Raw genomic sequence first — 9,614 nt, forward strand, 5'->3', positions numbered from 1 at the left:
TTTATAAGCAACACAATGTGTGTCAGTCACAAATGAATCGACTTCCAGTTTACTGATAAAAGTGTAAAGAGGAACCAGCTGATGAGGAACACGCTGACACTATTTTAATTTAAGTTACTCTGTGGACACATAGAGAGTAAATCTGTGTTTGAAACTCAAGGGCAGAAGGTTTACAGCAGTCTGAGACTGAGTTCTTATAGTCGTGGTGTTGTGATGGTTTGCTGCAGGGTTGTGTGGGTTAGGACTGTTTTGAGTTGTTGTATTCTTGTCAAACACGTACTGGAGCGAGTGCTGTGTTGTTGAGCACTACTGAGTTGTTTAAATCATTAGCTAACATTAAATGTTTCATTAGATCCTTTTTTTTTTTTTTTACGAAACCATTTTGGAAAAACAAAGAGACAGGATTCTGTGACAGTTTGTTGATTTGGTCTGAATTCATCCTCCAAAAATTTGTTCTGTCCCACTAGAGGGCGGCAGTGTGACCATCACACAGGAGAGAGGGTTCCTGACTAACCTGTGTTGTGTGTGTGTGTTGTTGTGTGGTGTTGTCTGGTGGTGTCTGTGTGGTTGTGCTATCTGTGTGGTGTGTGTGTGGATGTGTGTGTATCTGTAGTGTGTGTGTTGTGACTGCACTTTATCATTTTGTACATCTGCTACAAGCCAGAAATGAACTTATTGATCCACCAGCAACTGCGGAAATTAACTTCCAAAGTTCTTTCTGTTGACTTCTTTTTGCAATAGGTAGAACAATGGTTTTCAGGCTGGCTTACTCAGCGGTTGGAGTGGTCTGGGTTTTCTGGCTGTGTAACCATGAGCGCTGTCGGGGTGGGCGGCTCCTTTGATGTGTGTACTTTAGTGGGGTCGAAGTTTCTCGCGAGCTTGTGACTGCAGAGTTCACTGTGATTACACCCCCACTTCTCATAAACTAGTGGGAGCGCTGCTAGGTCATCAACTGTAAGTCGTAATTATACATTTACCACAGGAGCTCAAGTGATGATACCACAGGCAAGTTCTCATGATAGTTTCAGTGACTTACATCATCGCAGGAGATTTGTCCTTGATCCAGTGTCTGTGATGCAGTTTCAAATGTATTTAATTTAATGACAAGTGACTCTGAACGCCTCCTTTAAACAAGTCGAGCCGGATTCAGCGTAGGGTTTTTCCCTGAATTTGGGCTCAGATATGAACTTGTTTTAACTCCTTAAAAGCAAATTACTGGCACAATAGTGAACCGTTGTGTTCCTGAAGAGCAGGAGTGAGGAACAACTCCTTTTTTAAATGTGGTGGCTGGCAGGCGTAAGACAAACTTATGATCCGATGTTATACACGCAATACATCACCTTCTTGCTGCGGGCTGTTTCATTTATTGAGAGACTGTTGGGTGCTCAGCTGTGGGCAGAGTGGGAGGCAGGAAGAGTTGGACTCTGTTCATCAGTGCTGGCAGTCTGTGGGTGTGTTTTATGTTTGTTTTTATACGCAAAGAATTAACCCCAATGAGACACACTGAGTTTGAATGTGTGTGTGTGTTTTCCAGTAATGCACACTTGTTGTACTTTTGCTGATGAAAACAAAACCAGAGACATTAGTAGACATGGACATGCAGAGAGATGCATCCAAACACACAGTTTATAAACCGTTTAAAGTAAATATTAATATAAATTATTACAACTTCTGACAAAGTTACACCATAAATTCACATAAAACATAAAACCAGCTTCAATAATTGAACACTAAATAATTATAGTAGTTATTATAATATTTGTTAACCTGAAGAAAACATCATCAGTGGTCTCTAAATGGAGAATCTTTATGACACCTACTGTTTTATCTACACGCCCACACCCACGGCTGACACAGGCAGTCGAGCACGCTGCTTCCTGCTGCTTATCCCTTCCTGTTTATCGATAGTGACTATCAAGAGTGAAAGGAAAGAGAGAGACAGAGAGAGAGAGACAGAGAGAGAGACAGAGAGAGGATGACACACAGCAAAGGGCCACAGGTCGGAGTCGAACCCAGAGCCGCTGCAGCAACGACTCAGCCGTGGTCATTAAAGGCACCAGGGCTCCTCTAGCTCGACATCCTGCTGCCACAGCCATGTAGAGAGATTTGCTGTAATGGTAACTATCGGTGACGTGGGCTGTGGTGTCTCTACTGGCTGTAACATCTGACCAGAGAGCAGCTGTTTCACTACAGAGCGACATCTACCTGCTGATCCGGTCCCGTAGGTGTTGGCAGCGTGTTTTGGTACCCAACCCTAAACACAATCAGGTCATTGTCCTCGACACAAACACAGTGACTACTTATAAATCTGACACACATACTCATAAATACACGCCCACGCCGACACACACACACACACACACACACACACACACTGTCTCCTGTCTGATGTCTCAGTATTGAGTTAGTATGGATCTCCACTGCTGGCAGTTCAAACCACATTAACACAGGAACATTTAGAGTTCATAATTACATTAGTACCACAATACCCTTCAGTTGTGTGTGTGTGTGTGTGTGTGTGTGTCCCTAACTAATGACCACAGTCTGATGCTGAAGGGGTCTTGAGGACTGAGATACGACATTAGATCAGATATCGATCCTCCCTAATGGTACAGAATAATAAAAAGCCTTTTAATTTACACTGATTAGCCTCCATCCCTCACTCACTACAATCCATGTTAGAAACTCGTTTACAATCAGGATGGACAAATGTAACCAACAAGACATTCAGTTAAAAATCCACTACAAGGTCCTTGTTGTAAAGAAACGTTATTGGCGTACTTTGGGATTTCCTGGTGTATTTTCCCCAACACATAACATTAACTTAGATTATCTGACATTACAGTGATGTATTTAAAGCAGCTGCAAAACAGTGAACATTAAATGAATCATATCACAATCGTAATATCTGTCACAATAATCACAATATGATTGATTACCCGCAGCCCTAGTCACAGTGATATATGGGCTTTTCCTGTCTTTGCATTAGACTGTGGAACTTGTTTATGACACCTCGGTTTCTTTCAGGTTTCTCCTCCACAGTCTTCGTCTCTCTCATCTCTCCGTCCGCAGCTCGCCTGCTATCATCAGCTCAAACACGAGTCACTTGAGCCAGTCCACGACAAAATGTAGAAGCAGTTTTCTTCTCTGACACAAACACTGTGTGAACAGCAGCTGGCAGTGAAGTGAGAGTTATTCAGACTTTCCATTTGTTGTTTGATATGCATGTGGATGGAAATACGTAAATGAATTATTTAAATTGAGTTTTCCATCTCTGAGCCTGAACAATGTTCTCTAATCTTCAAAGGCTTAAATGCTTTGCTCTGCCTTCACACTGTCCTAAGTGCTCTTATAACATAGAAGTAGAAACGCTTTGCACACACTTTGCTTTACACATTCTAGTTAGACAGATTGAATATCTGTACCTGCGAAGCTCTCACATCTCTTTATTAAAGTTTCATTTTGTTTCTGGGAAGGCGCAGATGGCAGCTCTCTCTGGAGTCCACTCTGGTTCGGCCTTCGCTTTTAAGTTCAAACTGTGTAAAAGCTTTACTCTCCTAAACTTGTGGTTTATGGTCATCCTGGTTTAGAGGCTACAGAACGAAGCATTAACGCTGCTGTAGTGAGAGACTTTAATCCTACTGAGCCCTGTACTAAAACCTGTCCGCTTCCTCATCTGTTTGCATAATTAAATCCCACCAAAACATGAGCCTGCTTCATCTGAGTCACTTCGGATGTCTTTCCTCTAAACCTGGAAAGTTCCACTAAAAATAAAGCAACTCTTTAAATGAAAGTAGACTCAAACCATGTCCACTCCCCACTGTCATATGACTGCTGTGAGGTGACGTCTGGTCTGACTGGAGGACAGCAGAGGGAACAGATAATGGGCTCGTCAGTGGTTGACAAACAGTGAGGACCAACACATTTTATTACTCTTTTATTTATTTTTTGGTCCTTTTGGAGTCTAATCAGCTGATCAGGCAGCCTTTCCAAACCTTCCACTACCAGTATGTGATGGTTCAGTAATATTATAATTAATTTCCCAACTGCAATAAAATATTTATGTTCCATATTGCTTCCAGTAAAGAGACTCCTCTCTTTTCCGTTCCCGCATCTTGCACTCTCAACCATCTGCTGTCAAATGTGGAAAAAGGACGAAGGCCTAAATGAGATCTGTCAGACGGATGATTTTATTATATTAAAAAAAAAAGGCAAATGGGCGTGGCATTGGCTCTGCTGGTTTATCAATACATCACAAAGTTTAATCAACCTCTTAACTTTTGAAGCGTCATTCAGCTCCCCGCTCATCTTTTGGTCTGTCAAACAAACAAATGCTGCGAGAAAATATAGAATATTGATTTGGAGGCTAAGAAAAGGTCACGCAAACGTATTTCTGCACCTTCTGTCGCTGCAACTCAATTCACACTTTTTTTCACATCACCAACTGTTTCTGTTTTGTTTTTCGGTTTGCTTCATTAAGTATAGATATTTTTCAGCACTCATTAATAGGCAGGTGTCTCTTAGTTACACAGAGATTGTATTCGGACCAAATGTGGACGATGTGGGTCAGGACACGTTCAGGTATCTAAACAAATTAACTTTATTTAAAATATTAATATAACATTTAAACTAAAATTGGACCAGTGCCATGTAAGGTCAAACAGATCAAGTGTTCCTTATGTTTGTCAGAGTACTCACAAGTCAAAGTACTCAGCTTGGAGTTCTCCGTAATGTCTTAGGCTGAAGTTTAAAGTGAAAAATCATGTTCCAAAACCTCACGTGGTGCATGAGCCCATTTAAATACTACAGTCTAACCATTACTCATGTTGCAGCTGTGTGGTTTTTAGAAGAAGACTGTTTGAGCGGAAGTTGGGTTTAGACTTCTTAAATTGAGTTACATAACAGACGGATTAGCTCAAAGAAAGATTGAAAGGCTCGTTCATGATGAACGGTACCTCGGCTGGAAAGTGGACGAGATCAGGCGGCAGTAGCAAAAAAAAACAAAAAAAACACCCGAAGTCAAGTCGGTTAGTGTTGAGGTTATTTCCAGCAGCCTTCAAAGAATATACAGGAAGTCACAGAAATGTTTACATCCTGTTAGACCATCCTTAGCCTGTTGTTGTTGTATTCAGACGACCAGCCAGGCGTTTCTTGGGGTTTGCAGTTGGTGGAGAGCAGCTCTAAGGACCGCCTTGATCTTGTGAGGTTATCTTTGCCCATGTGGGCCCGAAGTCAGAGCAAGTAGGAATACAGAAATACGAAAGTGTTTGTAATCCTGCCTGAAAACGGATGAACCAAAACCAAACAGTGGTCAACTCAGTAGGTCACCCACCATCCATAGCTTTTAGTGGTCCAGTGGATTCTAGTTGTTTTCTACTTTTTAAGAAAAAGGGAAAACAACAGCCTCCTTTCTCAGTTTCTGTGGTCATGTAGCAGCAATTAAAGAATAAAATAAAATGCGTCTTTCTACTGCATAGACTTTTATGAGAAGACCATCTTTCCAGTGGTAAAATACCTCTTTAACCTTTCCACAATGAGTGTGACACTGACCACAGTTGTGATACTAACCATCGCAGTAATGAGTAAACCAACACTGAAGAATGTATACATGCAGCAAGTATAATAACAGGACAGAGGAAAACGCTGCTCACTAGCCTGGTTGCCTCCACATGGGGTTGATATAGCAACCAACAAAGCACAGCAGGTCACAGTTTATAGGAATGTGAAGCACAGTTGGGAAGAGTTTTTGACCAGTCAGATAATTGCTTCCCCAACAACACCAGATACCAACTGGAATCAGAGACGTTAGAACATGGATTTTTATGGATCTGACCTTCTTCTTTCATCTGATTATGTTGGGAAAAAAACTCCATATTGGGACAACGGCAGCTGGTTTCCTTAAACAATGACTTCTCCGAGATCCATGCTCTTGGCAGCTCAGTCCAGCGCGGAGGCACCTGGCAGCAGAAATGTAGAATAAACAGCCATATATTATTTCAGTCAGGAGGATACTAGACTTTAAATTGATTTTGTGCTTGAATGGAAACCAACTACAGTGACACAAGTGAGATCAACGATGAGATGTTAGGGACAGTGTCTCCATTAATCATCATTATCGAGCTAAAAATACACAAAGTTGACAAATTCTGACAAACATAAGGCCTCAATAACAGGTTTGTTTCCTTGGAAATGTTTAACGTTGCATTAAGCGGTTTTTGACCACCAGTTGGCAGACAGACTGAAACAAACCAGCAGCAACAGGACACTGAAACTGTCGGCTCACCAAGAGCTCGTAGCTAATGTGAGATAAGCATCAGTCCACAGACTTTGGGAAGTAGCATCGTTGTTTTTTCCTTTAATTTGCCGCACGTGCAGAAGCATTGCGTACATTTAGGTGAAGATACCAGTGATGGTGCACCTCGAGAGTTTCTGCGGAGGGACTGGGGAGAGTGGAGGGTCAACATGGCTAAATTTGGCATCTTGGATATAATCTCTGCTACGATTGGGCGATGTGTTAGTTCTGGCCAGAGCTGCTGTAAATCTCCTCTGTACTGTATTCCCTGTTAAACTGTTCAGGATAAACCCTTAAAGGACCAGTTGCAGTATATGAGAGTGAAGAGTTAAAGTTGCAGTTGTAGTGCAGTCGACAGTATATAATCTAATGATAAATAAACCTCCTATAATGACCACGGTATCTATTTGTTGAAGACACTCTTGGGCTGACTGAGATCAACAGACTCCTGAAATGTTCTGATTCCAAATAAAGGGTGTAAGTGATAAATTAAAAACTAGGAATAAATACAAACTAAGAAATCCTACATGAACTGTGATGGGGTCGTCCTACACTGCTGTGCTTTAATGTCAGTCATAGTTGTGTTACCTTGAGATGCAGATATTTACTGAGGTTGTACGTAATGTAAAAGGTTTGAGCTTTAGACAGTAAAGATCATTTAAATGGCTTCAACCGATCTAAGCTACACAACCTGCCGGAACGAAGTCTATGTATTTGTTGAAGTCGAGTCACAATCCTGGCAGTTGTTCCTCATCCATTTATATAACCTGATTATTGGCAACACATTTATTGTATTGCTCTGATTTCCTTTTGCTATAACATGACAGTTCCCTGTCTAAAGTGGGCTAGCAGTTGACTCTACTGTCAAATTAAAACAAAGCTGGAAGGAGCCAAATGTTGCACTAAATCTATGAATAACTTTATTATATAATCGAGTAAGGGTCAACCTAATGGACCGTAATAGAAACAGCACCTGTTTTCACTGTGTTGGTAGTGTGGCTGTATGTGAGAGCTCCCTGTACTGTGGGAGTGGAAACTGCAGCCGCTCTAACACCACAGCAGCTTATTAAAGCCGTGAATCAACCGCTGAACTGAACTGATGCACTCATTGATTTGCTCCCCTCATGGACTCATTTGGGTAAAATTAAAGATGCAGAGCAGAGTTTGTCCAATGAACCAAGTGTATAGTCTCATTAACTCGTCACACACATACAGTAAATCCTCCCACTCATTGCGTACATACATTTAAAGCACATTTTAACTCGTTTAACAAACATCACAGTGAGATTTCTTCATTTTTTACATTCAACAAAAAGTATAAAATGATTCGGGTTGTTTTTATTCCTCTTTTAAGTGAGTGAAAATAATAGTTTGAGTCATTAAGTTTAGAGTTGTGAATGATTTTTGTATTTAGAGAACAAACTGCTGATTTACTTCTTAAAATGAGTTGTATTTATTGGGAGGGTTTTATGGTTTTGAATCCCCCTCATAATTATTAAGGATTATAAAAAGAAGTGAAGTGCGGTCAGTATAAAGATGTTTGATCATTAAAAATCACTTAAAATATCATTATCATTATAAATGATGTTACTGCAGAGAGAGCTGCTGGACAGACTGTACTTCCTGAGTTTTAACACCTTCTGAAATTACATTATAATGGTTGTTGGTCATAAAAAAAGCAACTGAAAGGACATTATGAAAAATGTGTCACCATTATTATTAAGGCTGAATTTCACTCGTGTCACTGCTGTGTCTCCTCTATGTGTTGTAAACCAGCAATATGTTATTTTTTCATTGCAGGAGATTTTTTAAGTCTCAGATATCAGTATTAAGCCATGGGACTCACTGGTATTGATCACCAGTTGTATCAAGTTAGCGCCGATATATTATGGTAATCTTGTTCTGTGCTTATTGTCGCTTTAAAAATGCAACATTTCATTGATCCGGGAAGGAAAACCTGTCTTTATGTTTCCCTGTTTGTGCTCAGGTTAGAGTGCAGCAGCAGCCTGTTACGGTCGAGGATTCAGGGACACTTGAGATCTTTTTGGGTGAAGGAAGTTTGCACACTTGTGTCACTGTGCTGTTTTAATTTAAACACTGATTCTACAGTTTCATTGTAGTCTGCTTGTGCAAAATGGTGCTGCTGCCTTCCTCTCTTTGGTGTCTGGTATTGTTGTTTATCACAGTACGTTTTTTAGAGCATCTTATCGAAGTGTTAGACTGATGACAAGAAAAAGACAAAAGACATCACCACCTTCTTGTAGAGAGGACCGATCCGATATCAGATCCGAACTACATTAAATGTCAGTAGTTGTCAGAAACTGATTAAAAGGAAAAACACTGTTTGAATTATTGTGTCATCTCAAAATCATATTCTTATCTTGAATCATGATGTGACTAAGAAACGCATCATTATTATCTTTTCTTTAAGAATAGAGAAAGTAAATATTTCACAAATGTCTTTACTCTAATTATAGCTGCTAATATAGCAGCGGTTAAATATGACACAGCTGTTAAAGACAAAATATCTTCCATATTTGTGCACAGAGAGCTTTTTTATAACCTCATCCACAGGTATTAAATTCTACCAACCTACATCCTCCTGCAGGGACAGCTAGAGGACGTCTGTGTAACCGTGGGGCTCTGAAACCTATCAGATATATTAAGATAGATCTAAATCTATCACTCTATATATATAGATATATAAAAGTGAATTATGTATGGTCCACTGTGGCGTTTATAGCATTTCTTGCTGTAAACTAAACTCCTGTGTCTTTGTGTTTGAGCTGTAAATGTGGTTCAGCTCCAGTATCAGCGCTGTAACAAAGTAAATGTTGACTGTGTTGCCTCGCAGGGAGAGATGAGACGATGCAGCCGGCCAAGCCGTCCTTCCTGGAGTACTTTGAGCAGAAAGAGAAGGAGGCCAACAGTCACAATGACGGAGGAGGAAGAGGAGAGAACAATGCAGACAACCGCAAACTGCCTGCTGAAGGAGATCTTCAAGTGGTGAGTTAGAAACAGTGTGTGTGTGGTTTTTGTTACCGATTGGGGACCTTTTATGGTATTAACACGAGACCAGTTGTCCTCATGGGGACAAAAGACCTGTCCTAATGTCATTCTGAGGTTGGTTTAAGGTTGTTTGGTTGATGAAGACAATGAAATGTCCTGAACAAACCCTTTCAGAAATGACGGCCGATAAAAACACCATGATCAACTGACGAAGTGTAGATGTATCACAAACGCCGTCCTTTCATATCCTCTGTTATGAGAGAAGCAGAGAGAGAGAAGGGAGAGAGAGGGAGAGAGAGAGAGAGAGGGAGTG

The 9,614-nt window shown here is 40.7% G+C and overlaps 1 protein-coding gene across 3 annotated transcripts in view; it reads left to right on the plus strand.

Moving 5' to 3' along the window:
• LOC118328400 (serine/threonine-protein kinase 4-like) overlaps window positions 1–9,614 on the plus strand; it is a gene marked incomplete at its 5' end in the record, with an annotated part of 26,032 nt that overhangs the window by 2,471 nt on the left and 13,947 nt on the right. For all 3 annotated transcript variants that reach the window (XM_035662127.1, XM_035662128.1, XM_035662126.1), the window contains 1 exon segment: window positions 9,147–9,298. In XM_035662127.1, coding sequence (XP_035518020.1) covers window positions 9,147–9,298 — 152 coding nt within the window.

The sequence above is a fragment of the Morone saxatilis genome, unplaced genomic scaffold, assembly GCF_004916995.1.
Source record: "Morone saxatilis isolate NCDOM2014 unplaced genomic scaffold, NCSU_SB_2.0 Contig18, whole genome shotgun sequence".
Classification (NCBI taxonomy): domain Eukaryota; kingdom Metazoa; phylum Chordata; class Actinopteri; family Moronidae; genus Morone; species Morone saxatilis.